The sequence below is a fragment of the Bos mutus genome, chromosome 22 (assembly GCF_027580195.1).
Source record: "Bos mutus isolate GX-2022 chromosome 22, NWIPB_WYAK_1.1, whole genome shotgun sequence".
Taxonomy (NCBI): Eukaryota; Metazoa; Chordata; class Mammalia; order Artiodactyla; family Bovidae; genus Bos; species Bos mutus.
The window spans coordinates 23,688,430-23,706,522 of NC_091638.1; the positions used below are offsets into that span (position 1 = coordinate 23,688,430).

The 18,093-nt window shown below is 37.7% G+C and overlaps 1 protein-coding gene across 6 annotated transcripts in view; it reads right to left on the reverse strand.

The window, feature by feature from the left end:
* Positions 1-18,093, reverse strand: part of CNTN4 (contactin 4) — a 1,023,175-nt gene that overhangs the window by 200,527 nt on the left and 804,555 nt on the right. For all 6 annotated transcript variants that reach the window (XM_070359500.1, XM_070359495.1, XM_070359496.1 and 3 more), the window contains one exon: positions 10,920-11,117. In XM_070359500.1, the coding sequence (XP_070215601.1) occupies positions 10,920-11,117 (198 nt within the window). The remainder of the gene's footprint in view (positions 1-10,919; positions 11,118-18,093) is intronic.

Genomic DNA, 18,093 nt, shown 5'->3' on the forward strand with positions numbered 1-18,093 from the left:
GTGCTTGCCTGGGACAGTCCTGATTTGTAACAAGTTCTGAAGTAATTTGCTAAGAGTTTGCCATTTGGGCAATTAATTATAAATCCACCACCTTGTAGGTGAAAGAAAGCCAACTTTGGTCTTTTTGTGACGAAGTACATTTATATTCTTACTACTAAAAGTTCTCTCTACTTGAACTAAACTCTCTCTCCCTCTAATTTGTATACTGTGGTCCTAGTTCAAGTCTTTGGAGCCACAAAGAACAAGTCTTGATGGACAGTCTTCAAGTATTTAAAGATATTATCGTGTGGTCAGAGATGAACAAGGTTAATAATATTTTGTACACAGAGACAGCAAGGATTTTATTTAGGTTTTGTGAGACACTCAATCTCTGATTCAACTCTGCCATACAGCTAGAAAGTATTCATAGACAATATGTAAACAAATAGGCATGGCTATGTTCCAGTGAGATTTTATTTACAAAAATGGTGGTGGGTTGTGTGTAGCCCATGAACTAAGGGTTGGCCAGGCACCGGGCTTAGAAGAAATGGGGAACATAGCAAAGTTTGAGAGAGTTGACAGAATTAATAAATTATAGAACTAACAAGATTTCACCAAGTTTTCCATGCTCAATCACTTACAAGTAAAATAGAGAATGTGATTAAAAATAAGATATCCTTAACAATAGTAACACAAATTACAGATAATTAGGAGTTAAGTAGAAATACCTAACATTTCTATGGAGAAAAATGTTAAACTTTATTTACAAAAGCAGGCCATGGGCAAGATCTGCCTACAGGAGGAAGTTTGCCAACTCATGGTTTAAGCAAATACTGTGTCCACTTCCTGGAATTCTTATCCTCCCTGTTAGATGGAAGCTTCAGCTGATTTCCAAGACCAGGCCAGGCTTCCTTACATGCATATCTTGATTATATGCATAATCTCATGGTACCTTCACTGGTCCTGGACAGCTCTGATCAGAGCTGAAGCTTAAATAATCCTGCTTTAATTCGCCATCCACCCTAAACTGGCCCCATTCAGTCTGTAATTAGGCTCCTAAGCCAGGCCACCATCTAAGAGGACATAGAAAGACTTCTGCATCCTTAGTGACAAGAATACAACTGGCACTCAATGAACATTTCTTGGTTAAGTTCGGTTCACTTCAGTCGCACAGTCATGTCCAACTCTTTGCAACCCCATGGACTGTAGCATGCCAGGTTTCCTTGTCCATCACCAACTCCCAGAGCTTACTCAAACACATGTTCATTGAGTCAGTGCTGCCATCCAACCATCTCATCCTCTGTTGTCCCCGTCTGCTCCTGCCTTCAATCTTTCCCAGCATCAGGGTCTTTTCAAATGAGTCTGTTCTTCCTATCAGGTGGCCAAAGTATTGGAGTTTCAGCTTCAGCATCAGTCCTTCCAATGAATATTCAGGACTGATTTCCTTTAGGATGGACTGGCTGGATCTCCTTGCAGTCCAAGGGACTCTCAAGAGTCTTTTCCAACACCACAGTTCAAAAGCATCAATTCTCTGGTGCTTAGCTTTGTTTATAGTACAACTCTCACACTGATACATGACTACTGGAAAAACCATAGCTTTGACTAGATGGACCTTTGTCGGCAAAGTAATGTCTCTGCTTTTTAATATGCTGTCTAGGTTGGTCATAGCATTTTTTGCAAGGAGCAAGCGTCTTTTAATTTCATGGCTGCAATACCATCTGCGGTGATTTTGGAGTCCCCCCAAAATAGTCTGTCACTGTTTCCATTGTTTCCCCATCTATTTGCCATGTAGTGATGAGACCAGAGGCCATGATCTTACTTTTCTGAATGTTGAGTTTTAAGCTAACTTTTTAACTCTCCTCTTTAACTTTCATCAAGAGGCTCTTTAGTTCTTTGCTTTTAGCCATAAAGGGGTGGTATCATCTGCATATCTGAGGTTATTGATATTTCCCCCAGCAATCTTGATTCCAGCTTGTGCTTCATCCAGCCTGGCATTTCACATGATGCACTCTTCATATAAGTTAAATAAGCAGACTGACAATATACAGCCTTGATGTACTCCATTCCCAATTTGGAACCAGTCTGTTGTTCCATGTCCAGTTCTAAATGTGGCTTCTTGATTTCTCAGGAGGCAGGTCAGGTAGTCTGGTATCCCCATCTCCTTCAGAATTTTCCACAGTTTACTGTGATCCACACAGTCAAAGGCTTTGGTGTAGTCAATAAAGCAGAAGTAGATGTTTTTCTGGAACTCTCTTGCTTTTTCAAAGATCCAACAGATGTTGGAAATTTGATCTCTGGTTCCTCTGCCTTTTCTAAAACCAGTTTGCACATCTGGAAGTTCATGGTTCACATACTGTTGAAGCCTGGCTTGGAGAATTTTGAGCATCAGTTTGCTAGTGTGTGAGACGAGTACAATTGTGAGGTAATTTGAACATTTTTTGGCACTGCCTCTCTTTGTGATTGGAATGAAAACTGACCTTTTCCAGTCCTTTGGCCACTACTGAGTTTTCCAAATTTGCTGGCATATTGAGTGCAGCACTTTTACAGCATCATTTTTAGGGTTTTAAGTAGTTCAACTGGAATTCTATCACCTCCATTAGCTTTGTTTGTAGTGATGCTTCCCAAGCCCCACTTGACTTCGCATTCCAGGAAGTCTGGCTCTAGGTGAATGATCACACCATCGTGGTTATCTGGGTCATGAAGATCTTTTTAATATAATTCTTCTGTACATTCTTGCCACCTCTTCTTAATATCTTATGCTTCTGTTAGGTCCATACCATTTCTGTCCTTTATCGAGCCCATCTTTGCATGAAGTGTTCCCTTGGTATCTCTAATTTTCTTGACAAGATCTCTAGTCTTTCCCATTCTCTTGTTTTCCTCTGTTTCTTTGCACTGATCACTGAGGAGGCTTTCTTGTCTCTCCTTGCTAGTCTTTGGAGCTCTGCATTCAAATTGGCATATCTTTCCTTTTCTCCTTTGCCTTTAGCTTCTCTTCTCAGCTACGTGTAAGGCCTCCTCAGACAACCATTTGGCCTTTTTGCATTTCTTTTTCTTGGAGATGGTCTTGATCACTGCCTCCTGTACAATGTTACGAACTTCCGTCCATAGTTCTTCAAGCACTTTGTCTATCAGATCTAATGTCTTTAATCTGTTTGTCACTTCCACTGTATAATCATAAGGGAATTGATTTAGGTCATACCTGAATGGTCTAATGGTTTTCCCCCACTTTCTTCAATGCAAGTCTGATTTTTGCAATAAGGAGTTCATGATCTGAGCTACAGTCAGCTTCTGGTCTTATTTTTGCTGATTGTTTAGAGCTTCTCAATCTTTGGCTGCAAAAAATACAATCAGTCTGATTTTGGTATTGACCATCTGGTGACGTCCATGTGTAGAGTAATCTCTTGTGTTGTTGGAAGAGGGTGTTTGCTATGACCAGAGAGTTCTCATGGCAAAACTCTGTTAGCCTGTGCTCTGCTTCATTTTGTACTCCAAGGCCAAACTTACCTGTTACTCCAGGTATCTCTTGATTTTTCACTTTTGCATTCCAGTCCCCTATAATGAAAAGGACATGCTTTTTGGGTGTTAGTTCTAGAAGGTCTTGTAGGTCTTCATAGAACCATTCGACTTCAGCTTCTTCAGGATTGCTGGTTGGGGTACAGACTTGGATTACTGTGATACTGAATGGTTTCCCTTGGAAATGAACAGAGATCATTCTGTCACTTTTGAGATTGCACCCAAGTACTGCATTTCAGATTCTTTTGTTGACTATGAAGGTTACTCCATTTCTTGTAACGGATCTTGCCCTCAGTAGTAGATATAATGGTCATCTGAGTTAAATTCACCCATTGCAGTCCATTTTATTTCACTGATTCCTAAAATATCAATGTTTCTTGGTCAAAGGCATCATCAAATGAATGCCCAGGTCATCTCTATTCTAGGCTGGACATCTCTCCTGTCCTCTTTCATTTGAAATCCCTATCTATAAATGTGTTTCCTGGAACTCAGTTCAATAATTCCAATAAGAATGAAACTTTAGACCTTTCATTGATTTGTAGTTGTCTAAGACTAGAGATTCCCAGGGGCTCTGACCACATCTTTTTATTTTATAGTGTCAAACACACAATGGGTACTTAACAGATGTTTTCTAACTGACCAGTGAAGTGACCATCCACCAGCTTTGGCCCCATGGACCTGTAATGAATCTGACTACGCCTGAGGTCTAGAGCTGACTCCAAGTTCCTAAGTTTGTCAAGGCTTCAAAATATTAAGACACCATTAAATCAGATTAGCAGTGGCAGTTTAGCAAAATGTCTCACATCCTTTAGTCATTTAGATGTTTTTCTCACAAAACATGTTTTACACCCAAAGATCCTCAAATGTGGTATTAATGCAAGATATGATTGCTGTGACAAAACCACAGAAAAGATGTAATTAGAAATGAGAGTTAAATAAAGAAATGTGTTTGAGGATAAACTTTGCTGCTAAGTCACTTCAGTAGTGTCTGACTCTGTGCGACCCCATAGATGGCAGCCCACCAGGCTCCCCCATCCCTGGGTTTCTCCAGGCGAGAACACTGGAGTGGGTTGCCATTTCCTTCTCCAATGCATGAAAGTGAAAAGTGAAAGCAAATTCGCTCAGTTGTGTCCGACTCTTAGCGACCCCATGGACTGCAGCCTACCAGGCTCCTCCATCCATGGGATTTTCCAGGCAAGAGTACTGAAATGGGGTGCCATTGCCTTCTCCAAGGATAAACTTTAGATCTTAGGTAATATAAAAATCTTGTGCAAGTCAAGGACACATCTCTGCTTGTTCCCCAGGCAGAAGTTTTGTCCTTCTCAGTCTAAAGTTTAAGTCATCAAAAAGTGTTGTAGATCAAGTTTACAATCAAAAAATGATTGTCTTAATGACTAGTTTTTTAAATCTGACAGCTAGGCTAATTAAATGGCCTACAATTGAAGCAGATCTATTCAAGAACACAACATCATGTCTGTTAAGGTTCACTTGAGGATCTAACCCAATTTGGGGCAATATTAGGAAAGTTTACCATGAATAGATGGTAGCATCATAGTGAAGAATACATTACACTACACAGATAAGCCAGAATACTCTGGAATATTCTATTTTTCTCTTTCACACTTTTCAGTCATTGATCTTAAACTTGGCAATTTGAAGCAAATGTAGTCTTCTGAGCCACTAGGAGATCTAATGGTCATTGAGGTGAAGGTTCACAAAATGGTCCATGATGCTCTAGTTTTGCACTAGGATTCATTGTTAGTGCTAGGAAGAAATCTAATCCAATGAACAATATCTATGTGTTGAGCTGTGTTTGATATCATGTGGCCTATGCAAATGCTGAAACTGGAATAAAGCAAGGTAGACTGGAATCTCAGAAGTAAACACAGAAGAACCCTTAGACATAACTTATTACAAATCCCTCATTTTTATAGCTTAAGAATACTGAGGACAAACGAAGTGACAGGTTTTGTCTCACATTAGTGGCAGATGTGGGACCACAGCCCAGAATCCTATGGCTTTTTTCCTTCCTGATTTTTAGTGCTACTCTTCTTTTCCTGCATCCTAGGGGACACCACAACAAATAAGACAAAGCTGGTTGGCATCAATCATGGACACTCTTAATCCTACGTTCAGCACATCTATTTCTGTTCTACCTTAGGCTGCTCTGAAACTCTAGGCTTCTGCGGTTATTAGCCGGGCTCCTGTCCAGTAGGTTAAAATTTTATGTACACAGAAAACAATAAATGCTTTGGTGCTGAAGCATTCAAAACTTTGCTTTGAATGCAAAGTTTTCATGGCTAATTAAAATAAAGCTTGGGGAAATGGGTCAGGGCTTGGGAAAAAATGGTCAGCTATTTTGGTTATATTGAAAACACCAATTTTTAATAATTTAAATTTACAGTGAAGTATAATAATATTCAAAAAGTGGTTTAAATTTTAACTTCACAAAGACAATATATTTTGTGTATATAAACACATGTATATTTATACACACATATCCTACATGTATAAGTTTATCAATGTATATAAATATAGGAAAGGAGAAGGGAAAGAAAGAGACACAGAGAGTGAACTTGAAATTCTAAGATAGGAAAAATCCAGTGTTTCCTATTCCCTAGCAGCTCTTCTGTTGAGAGTTCTAATTAGGGATAATATTCAAAAACATTCAACAACCAATGTGCAAAGCAAGGATCCATCAGATACACACTCGCTGTAAACTGTTCAACATTTGCCTTGGTTCTAATAAGCAAACTAAGGAACTGCCGAACCAGTCCCTAGCCAGTCTCACGGGAAACACAGAAAAAAGGCAAGGGCCATACAGTAATTTTTCATGCTCAGTTACGTACCTGTGCATATAAAGAACATAAACAACCTCACAGACATTATCTCATTTTCCCAAGACTGTCCTAATCTCTGCTAGTTTTTTCCCATCTTTAGCCATTTTAGAGCAAGTTAGGGGTAATGACTAAAGACAGAAAAAAAAATATAGCTATTATGATTATTACATAAATCTATGATTTCTTTCATAGTCATGCTACTTTGGTATGGGTAGCCTATTACCTTTGTTTATGGAAATAAGAGGTACAGTTCTTTACAATCTGTGTAGGAAGCACACGATAGAGCAAACTCATGGTCATTAATAACAAGCAATTAGGCTAATATTGATCCATGGACTAGTTTAGTATCTCTGGTAAAAAAAATAATTATGATCTATTTTTCTCAATGAAATATTTTTCTTTCACGGTACCCAAGCAACAGGTGCCCTCTCCCATATGATAGGTTATTTTATTGTTTCAAGCAAATTTTAAAATATCTAGATAAATAAATAAAAACTCTGGTATAAAATTCTCTCATATTTGTCTAGCTCTCAGTTTTATACTACTTTCTAGAGATGAACACTACACATAATATATAGTTATTTAGAATTCCCAAAATAAAAATTTCAAAAATCACAACATAAATAGGTGAATCTAGAGACCCAAAAAGCTTTTCTGAACCTCAGTTAAATAGTATGGTGACTGGGGGCCAAGAATTTGATCCCACTGCTGTTTTGACTTATTTCTCTCATTCTTAGTTTCCTTCTTTCTGGAAGAATAAGAATAAATTGGGGGATCTCTAAGTGCCTTTTAGGTCCAGTAAGCTGTAGTTATCCCTTTTACCAAACATTAAAAAAAAAAAATGAACAGTCTCTAATCATGGCATAAAAATGAGAAAACACAGAGAAGCAGAAAGAAAAAAAATTAAGAACTGAACATTTTACTACTAAAAGTTGACTGCTTTAAGGTTTATGACTGTTAGCATTATGTAGAGTTGGATTTCCGTTTTCTCTATCATTATCCACAAACATTTTTAAAACAAGGATAATGTTATCCACTTACTCTGTATAATCTGTTTTTTTTAAAGCATAATTTGTGGAGCATATCTTAGGGAAGTTCTTGATGCTGTACTGCTGTTTTGTCACTGTTCAAAGCACTTTACACATAATTTCACACACAGAGTGAGCTCTGAGGTAGGTATTGCTACCCTCATTTGACTGATGACGACACAGCACAGTGAGGTTGTTCAACTGATGTTCAAGGTCACATCCCTGATAAACGGCGGGGCTGGATTCCACTCAGGGAACCCGGCTCACCTCTACACTTCCCTGCTCTACATTTCAGTCATTGATCTGAGATGTAGGAAGGCGTGAGGCATGTGAAGAGTTGAGGAAAAAGGAACAGCAAGTACAAAACCCTTGCAGAACCTCAGTGTATTAGGGGTTAGGACCTAAAGAGGGTTAGTGGGATCAACATGGGACACATCGCCCTCGATTTCCAACTGGAACACGGGTTGACAGGAGTTGTCCACTTTCTTCTGACTCACTGTAAACTTTAGGGCTGGAAACAATCCCAGTCTAGATTGCTCAGCTAAAACTCTAGAAAAAAAAAATAACCTGAGTATTGAGGATATCTAGTTCTTTAAGCTACATTTGTCTACATCTGCACTTTGCTAGGGAAATGGTAAGCCATGTCAATTAGTGCAGTGCAGGCAACAAGCTCCCTTGCCTTGCTTATTCATATTTCAGAGACAGAAGGAGGATATGAAATTCTGAGTGAGCTTCAATTACCAAGATGCTTGTGCAAACTCCATACTCAGCTTATGCTCACCAGTCTAATATACAGTCACTAACTACCAGATTGCGCAGAATGATAATTTCATTGATTTTACTCCCACAGCATACATTTTCACAAGAATGTCATCTTTGTTTTGCAATGTTTTCTTGATTTATATTTCCCCTTTTCTCTTACCTCCACAAAAGAGGTAAAGAAATAATCTATTTTGAGCCTAGTAATGCAGTTTGAGTATCCATTTTATGTACTGCTGCCTAAATGGGAAAGATATATTATGAATTTTCACCAACAACTTTCATGGAAATTAGGAATCAATGGGCATTAATTGCTGAAGAATGAGATCCTTAGCTTGTTAATTTTGTGATAAAATATTCTCATAAAAAACATCTGTCATCTGTATGAAGATATACTAGGCAAGTCGAGATAAATCCAAAAGATAAGCAGAAGGCAGTGTTTGGCCAGGCTGAGGACTTCCTGTGTTCCTGAACGTATGTTCTTTCTTTCTGAAGCAGCTACTCTGGGTGGTATTTCTCCTGGGCTGTGTCTTAGTGCATCAGGGTCAATATTTGATTATATTTGTCTCCTTGACATACCAACTAAACTGAACAGACTGAACAGACATTTTGGCATAAATGTATTATGGGCAAAGGCCAGAGGGGCTATATTTTTAAAATAATTTTGTACAAAATGTCCCTGAAACACATATGTTGAAACAGAATTTTTATCCTTAGGTCCAGAGAGATAGCACTGATAGCTTCTGAAAGAATAGATCCCTTGCCTATGTTTCTTGTTAAAATGATGAGATTTTTCAGTTTTATTTAATATAACTCAGCTTAATGCAACATATCCATTTAACATTTGCCATGTGGCAAGCACTGTGCTGGGCCCTTATACCAAACCGGATGAAAGCCGTGGTGTGAGTTTGATCACATGGCATTGGGTAATATGAATAGACCAGATGCATATTATGATAGAGAGATGGAATATTATGATAGACAGACTAAGAAGCACCAAATAAACAATTCTTTCTTTTGCCAGGGGAGAAGTCATGCTTTGTAATAAAGACTAAAGTAATTCTGATGCTCCCTTATAAACCCATTCAGTAAAACCATTTCAATAAATGGCATTTCCAACCATCCAGCTGCCATGCTAGAAACCCATGTGTCATCCTTGATTTTCTCTTCCACCACCTCTCACATCCCAGGTGTCAGCAAGTCCTGGCAGCTCCACCTGCAAATGATGTCCTGTCTCCACAACCTTCTCTTCTCTCCAGGGCCACCTGCTAATTCAAGCTGCCATCAGTGACTGACTGAATTACAGCAACAGTCTTTAAGTGGACTTCCAGTTTTGACTCTTGCTTTTCTTAAAAGTCCACTTGCCACACAGTAGCTAAGCAATCTTTTTTTAAAAAAAATATACATAACTCTGTTATATAAAATCCTCTATTGGCTTCTCACTGCACTTGAAATAAAATCCAGTCTCCAACATCAACTCAAACCACCCTCTACACTGGTCATTATGCTCCATGAGGCTCATATTCTCTTTGCTCTCTGAACATGCCAGTAATTTTATTTCTAGCCCTCAGGGCCTTTGCATGTGATGCTAACTCAGTCTGAAATGCTCCTCCCTCTGACTTTCACAGGACCAACTTCTTATCATTCGGGCATCAGTTCATGTCACCCCCTCAGAAAGATTTTGCATGACAACCCTATCTAAATTAATCTTTCTGCCCCCACAGAGTCTCTGTGTCAGCATACTCCTTTATTTATTACTATCTAAAATAACTGCATTTGGCATTTTGTTTAGGTTTATTTGTTTGTTTTTACCTAAATCCTTTGCAGAACTTAAATGCCACGAGGAGGGGTTTGTGGTTTTTGTTCACTGCTCCCAGAGTAGTGCTGTCACATAGCAAGTGCTAAATAAACGTATGTTAAATGCATGAAAAAGTAATCGAATGACTGAAATCCGTATTTTTTGCCCACACATTCCACAATTTGGCCTATGCTTTAAGGATGAGCATCCTTTCTCTGCAGAGTTGATTTGAGAAGGACCTGACAGCACAGTTGGGTGGAGCCGGTGAGACAGGTGATCTCCTGGAGAAAGCAATATATTTGAAGAAGCTGGAAGGATCAGTGTAAGTTAGTCAAGGGACCAAGAGAATGAAGCGTATTTCAAGAAGAGGGAACAGAATACATAAAAAGACTCACAGTGGGGAAAAGGCATGATGTTATTAAAGTCTGGCATACAAATTGGTAAGACTGTCTTCAAAAAGCACATGATGAATCACCATACACTGTCATGTCATCCATCTGAGTAAGTAAGGTGAAATTCAACTATTTTCTTGAAATATTCTCACAAAAATGTGGGAACATAAAACTATCTCCAGTAAGACTTGACATTTCTACATTTCACTGTGGTTGGAATTATGTCTTCAATACCACACACCCAGAACATATTTGGATAACTTAAAACTTGCTTCTAGACACTGAAAACTAAATTACATAGAGCTGACTGATAAGCTAATTGATCAACCTTCTACTTCATTTTGTCTGTGTACACAATTTAAGTGTGAAGAAATGGACTCACATTGCATTGAGGATGAAATTAGAAATTATATTTCTAGTAAGTCTTGCAAAGTGGATTCATGGGTTTATTTCTTACACAAGTGTAGAAAATATAGGTAGTGAATGTAAAAGCATTCAATTTTTCTTAAATGTAATTGAGACAGTTAAGCTTTGTGTGCCAATAACATAACTTCCCAAACTCAACCTATGAGCACAAAAAACAATTCTGAAAATCCCTTAGAAAACTCACCATCGTTTCTCAATATCAGTGGTGTGGGTGGTCCCAGGACTTTTTGGTTTGTCACTGTATTTGTAACCACACAAGTATAATTTCCAACATCTGATTTTTCTACTTTGGCAATATATAGATTCCCAGTCTCTTGAGAAACGAAGCGGCGATTATCCTGATAGGAGGGGTATTCATTGAAAATCCAGGCATAGCTGAGCTCTGAAAGCAAAAGGAATCATCATTATAAACATGTCTTTTATAAGAACTTTACTGTATTCATGAAAGAACTGGTCAAGTTAAAAATTCACACTGTTGCCCAATGATCCTTTTTCAGCCTGCTAAATATCAACAGGAAGAAATAACAGTCTCCTAAATCATTTTACCAGTCTTCCTACCATCAGTCAATAAGATTTTATTTCTATAGAACTAGAAGGTACACTGATCACTGATGGAGAAGTCCAATCTCTTTAAATCAGGGAATAAGCATTATAGTTCACTAAGCATGGCTAAGCACCATATAATACTTACAGAGCTAAAGCTCAAACTACAGACACATAGAGTCCACAGTCTTGATATACCCTGGAAACTACTCATATTCACTCCTTTCATCTGACATGCAATAATCATAATAGTATATCATGGTGCAACATACTTACACAGCACTTTATGGTTTCCAGTATAGTTTATAGGTTTCCATTAACTGAGAAATTCTGACACAGAGGATCAGACTGTCTAATCCAAACTCAGCCACAGCTAGAGACAGAATAATTCCTGATTCTCAATCTAGTCTTTTCCCAGTGCCTTACTATTGATGCATATTCTTACTCCTTTTTCACTTGTGATGTTGAACTCTTTCCCCATTATTTTAGTGAGATGGTGATTTAATATTGTAGCAAATACTCATTAAATATAATACAATGATTAGTTGGCTGGTCCCATAAATGCAAATCTGCATTTTTAACACATTATTGACTAGAAATGTATTACAGCCATAGGCATTAGTCTGAAACAATCCCCTGATCAATAATGTGTTAAAAAAATTAGCTGAAAAAATTATTATATCTGTATAAAGTAGCCATCAAAGAGCAACCTTTTCACAAATACTTATCCAACACAGAATGCCAATGGGAGGAATGTAATAGGCAGTCATACTTGAAAATGTTCCTTTGAAAATTCTCATTTTTCTGGAGAATTAGGTGAATGTTTTGTGAATGAGCACATTAACCCATGCTTTCAATTTCAGAAAAGAAACCTAAGTGACAGCGAGTTTAAATGATTTGCTGCAGTGAACTATTGTGCTCTGAGGAAATCAAACTTCTTTAGCTCCAGGCATTTCATGATTCCTCTCTTTAAAGTGTGATCTTCAGATTTGTTCAAAGCTGCAGAAGTGATATAGCAGCCATGGGCACTGATTAGCCAACATGCCGTTTTATTTTCTCAAGTTATTTTAGGCAGGAGGGGGAACAACTAGATGCAAAGGGAGCCTGTGGTTTCCGAACTAGTTGACTGAGTTCTTGTGTGCTGCTCTTCAATATGATTCTTGGCTAAATTCTAAATGCATGGATTGTCCTTGGAAAATGGCAGAAAGGTCACTTCAGCTTTGTACACAGAATGCTAATTATTGGAAAAGGCACTTTGTTGTTTAATACTTCAATGAGTCCTCAGTTGTAATTGACCTCAATAACTGAATGTGTGACAGGGAACATATTCCATCTTAATGATCCACTGTTTACATACAAAGGAGGGGGTCATGTAGATTGCTTTCCCTTTATCGCTGGATTATAACATTTCTGCATGCATTATTTTAGAGAGATACAATTATGTTTATATGAGAATAGCTAATCATTTTATTTACGCATATGCATGTAATTATAAGTAACCCCATGCTGATATCAAGAGGATACCCACTGTAAATAAGCAAGCTCTTCCCAGCAAGCTAGTTACTTTCTCAAGAAACTACAATTTGGGGGAAGGAATGGCCCCTCTAATAGGTTGTGAAGAAATACAATGTCATGTACCAATTTTGCCACAAAAACAGGAGATTCAACAAATAGCACAGTGCAATGTACTCCTCTCTCAATTTGGCATGTCAGTTTCAGGCAGAGCAAGTAATCACCAAGCCTCTCAAAAATATTCTCACATGAACAGTGAAGAGAACATTGCCTATCTCGTAATTAATTATAAGAGAGTTTTAGGAATAAATTAACATATCCAAAGTCACAAGGTATAAGTTAGAAAGTAATTTATCAGCAAAATATTAATCAACCCATATCTCTCCAAGGAGAGTTATAATCAAATATATAAACTATATACATATTTTTTTCCCTGAAGACATTTTTTAAAACTAATGCTACTGGCTAGTGCCACAAAACTTTCTGAATTTTGTAGAAGATGCATAGTTGGTAACTAGGAAGTTGCAGGAACCATGGATACCAGGATAAAAGACATTCACTTTGTTATTTTCCTAATTGGAATTAAAAAAAAAAAAGACCAGAAGACCAAAATGCAAAACTGTATTTCATAAAGAAATCCATTTAAACACTCTGACTTAGTTTCAACTTAATCCAGCAAATGGGGATAATCATAAATGTGATACAGGCATGTAGTGAGGTTCAAGTCACGTGAAAGTCCTCTGAGTCATAAGCACATCTGAATCACTGAAAGTTAATCATTTTTAAAGTAAAAATATCAAACAACAATTATCATGTTGTTTGATTATAAGAATTTTGGTTTCACTGCTTGTTGTTCAAGCTGGTTTTAGAAAAGGCAGAGGAACCAGAGATGAAATTGCCAACATCTGCTGGATCATGGAAAAAGCAAGAGAGTTCCAGAAAAACATCTACTTCTGCTTTATTGACTATGCCAAAGCCTTTGACTGTGTGGATCACAATAAACTGTGGAAAATTCTGAAAGAGATGGGAATACCAGACCACCTGATCTGCCTCTTGAGAAATCTGTATGCAGGTCAGGAAGCAACAGTTAGAACTGGAAATGGAACAACAGACTGGTTCCAAATAGGAAAAGGAGTATGTCAAGGCTGTATATTGTCACCCTGCTTATTTAACTTATATGCAGAGTACATCATGAGAAACGCTGGACTGGAAGAAGCACAAGCTGGAATCAGGACTGCCGGGAGAAATATCAATCACCTCAGATATGCAGATGGCACCACCCTTATGGCAGAAAGTGAAGAGGAACTAAAAAGCCTCTTGATGAAAGTGAAAGTGGAGAGTGAAAAAGTTGGCTTAAAGCTCAACATTCAGAAAGCTAAGATCATGGCATCCGGTCCCATCACTTCATGGGAAATAGATGGGGAAACAGTGGAAACAGTGTCAGACTTTATTGTTTTGGGCTCCAAAATCACTGCAGATGGTGACTGCAGCCATGAAATTAAAAGACGCTTACTCATTGGAATGAAAGCTATGACCAACCTAGATAGCATATTCAAAAGCAGAGACGTTACTTTGCCAACAAAAGTCCGGCTAGTCAAGGCTATGGCTTTTCCTTTGGTCATATATGGATGTGAGAGTTGGACTGTGAAGAAGGCTGAGCGCCGAAGAATTGATGCTTTTGAACTGTGGTATTGGAGAAGACTCTTGAGAATCCCTTGGACTGCAAGGAGATCCAACCAGTCCATTCTGAAGGAGATCAGCCCTGGGATTTCTTTGGAAGGAATGATGCTAAAGCTGAAACTCCAGTACTTTGGCCACCTCATGCGAAGAGTTGACTCATTGGAAAAGACTCTGATGCTGGGAGGGATTGGGGGCAGGAGGAGAAGGGGATGACAGAGGATGAGATGGCTGGATGGCATCACTGACTCGATGGACGTGAGTCTGGGTGAACTCTGGGAATTGGTGATGGACAGGGAGGCCTGGCATGCTGCAGTTCATGCGGTCTCAAAGAGTCAGACACGACTGAGTGACTGAACTGAACTGAACTTTAGCAGGAAATACAGGCAACCATAAACATATTCTGCAGGAATAGAATAGAATAGAATAGAATAGAATAGAAATTCTCTACCCCCTACCTATCTCAAATTTAAAAACTTTATGTGACCAGAAGACTTTGAGAAGAATGGGATTAAATAAAGTTTAATAGATTTAAAAATTTCTCCTTTGAAGACCTGCAAGAGACTTTTAAAATGCCAATGTGCCTCAAATTTCTTACAGACTACTTAAGTCATGCAAACTTACTTGATGTAGAAGTGCCTCTCAACTCCTTCATCCACACACTCTTTTTCTAGAACATCTACTATACATCACAAATAGAGGTTGGGAAATTCTGAACTAATGCAATTTCAACTCAAGAAACAGTAAGTATAATATAAAAATTATTAGCTCTATTACTTCTGTTCTCAGGAAAGCCATTAAGTTACATTAAACAACAGAAAACAAGAAAATGTTGAATTAAAGTTGTAATAAGTTTCCCAAATTGTAATAGTAACATAATACTGTAACCATTTTCAATGCTGTAGATAAAGGAACAAACCATAGTTCCAAACACAAGTATCAAATGGATTGTGCTAAGGATCCTAACTAACATCAGTTCAACATACAACATTTGTAAAACACTGTTAGTCCTAAAGTGTGAAGGTCAGCCAAAGAATCTCGGCTGGTTCACTGTTGAGATCATGTTGAGCTAAATGTTGAGACCCTTGAAGGGGGAAAATTTCTAAACATGATATTAATTAATCTTTATTGATCTATTTTTCTTCACAGCAAATAGTACTACCTGGAATACTGTACTTTTATTTGTCCACAAAAATTAGGAAGGGGCATGAATAATATAATGTAATGATAATGCAGACATCAAAGTAGGAAAAATGTGTAGTAAGGATAAAAATTACCCAACAGATCACTTCTCTCTTAATTTTAAGGATATGAAAGAAGAACAAAGCTGAAGGTATCACACTCAAAATTTTCAAACTACACTACAAAGCTGCAGTAATTAAAACAGTTTGGCATTAGCATAGAAACAGGCACATGTATCAATGAAACAGAATAAAGAACCCAGATATAAACCTATAAAAATATGCTCAGTTAACTTACTGCAAAGGTGCCAAGAACATACCACAGGGAAAGGACAATAATTGAGTAAGTAGTGCTGGGAAAACAGCCATATGCAAAAGAATGAAACTGGATGGCTACCTTGTACTATACACGAATGTTAACTCAAAATAGATGAAAGATTTGCATTAATATCTGAAACCATAAACTCCTACAAAAAAAAATGGGAGTAAGGTCCTTGACATGGGTGTTGGACATGATTTTTTGAATCTGACACCAAAAACTAAAATAAGCAGGTGGGACTATATCAAACTAAAAAACAAATAAACAAACAAAAAAATTGCACAGTGAATGAAACCATCAATAAAATGAAAAGGCAACCTATTGAACAGAAGAGAATATTTGCAAATCATATATAAGATATAGTGTTAATATTCAAAATATGAAGAACTCCTACAGATTACCAGCATAAAAAAAAAAAAAAAAAAAAGCTGATTAAAAAATGTGGGCAGATCTGAATGGACATTTTTCCAAAGAAGACATGTATCAATATAGCTAATTATCAGGGGGATGCAAATCAAAACCACAATGAGATATTTTCTCACACCTGTCAGACTGGTTATTATCAAAAAGACAGCAAATAGCAAGCAATGGTGAGGACATAGAGAAAAGGGAAACCTGTTGCTGGGAATGTAAATCAGTACAGCCACAAGGGAAACAGCATGGAAATTCTTCAAAAGATTAAAATGGAACTTCCATATCATCCAGCAATTCCACTTCAGGGTATTTACCTGAAAAAACCTAAAACACTAACCTGAAGAAATATCTGCATCCTCATGTTCACTGCAGGATCATTTAAAACAGCCAAGATACAGAAACAACCTAAGCGTCCATTGGTGGATGAAAGGATAAACAAATCATATATAAATATAACGATACATATACATACATACACTTACACACAGAGAGAGTGGAATATTATTCAGCCATTACAAATAATTTAATCTTGCCATTTGGAACAATGTGCATAGACCTTGAGGGCATTATGCTGAGTGAAATAAGTAAGACAAATAAAGACAAATCTCATATGATCTCACTTATATGTGGACTCTAAAAATTAGACCAACAAACCAAGTTGTGGGTATGAAGAACAGATTGGCAATTGTCAGCGGGGGCTGATAGACTGGGATAAATGGGTATTAAAAAGGTAAAAAGTAAGTTTATAAAATCTTAAAACTCCCTAGAAATTCTAATACCTCAACAGAAAGATAGCTATCATTTAGAATATATTTTCAATTCTAACCTATATGCCTGTAGGTTTTCATGATTTTAACCATAGCATAAATGTTGTTTAAAAAAAAAAACCAACAACAATCCATGTCTCTACAAATGACTAATCTCATTCCTTTTTATGGCCGAGTACTATTCCATTGTACATATGTACCACTACTCCTTTATCTGTTCCTCAGCTGATGGACATTTTACAGACTTTAAGTAAGTCAGAAAGAAAAAAATAAATATTGCATATTAATACATACACCTGGAATCTGAAAAAAAAAAAACCTGAAAAAAATTGATGTAGGTGATCTTATTTATAAAGAAGAGAGAAAGACACAGACATAGAGAACAAACATATGGATACCAAGAGGGAAAGGGGGAGTAGGATGAAGTGGGAGATTCATCCTATGTGTAAAACAGATCACTAATAAGAGCCAACTGCACAGCACAGGGAACTAAGTGCTCTGCGGGGACCTAAATGGATATATGTATATGTATAGCTGATTCAGTTTGCTGTACAGCAGAAACTAACACAAACTGTAAACCAACAATATACCGCAATAAAAATTAAATAAATAATTTAAAAAACCCAACAACCAAACAACACATACGACAGTTCTAAGGCCTAGAAAGGGTGAGAGTGGAGAGTCAGAAAGTGGCAAACCACACTGTATCTTAGGCCTTCTAGGTACATTCCCCTTCCGGTCGCTTAGTCGCTCATTCAAGTCCAACTCTCTGCGATTCCATGGACTGTAGCCCGCCAGGCTCCTCTGTCCATGGAATTCTCCAGGCAAGAATACTGGAGTGGGTTGCCATTTCCTTCTCCAGGACATCTTCCTGACCCGGGGACTGAACCCTGGTCTCCTGCATTGGTAGGTGCATTCTTTATAATCTGAGCCACCAAGGAAGCT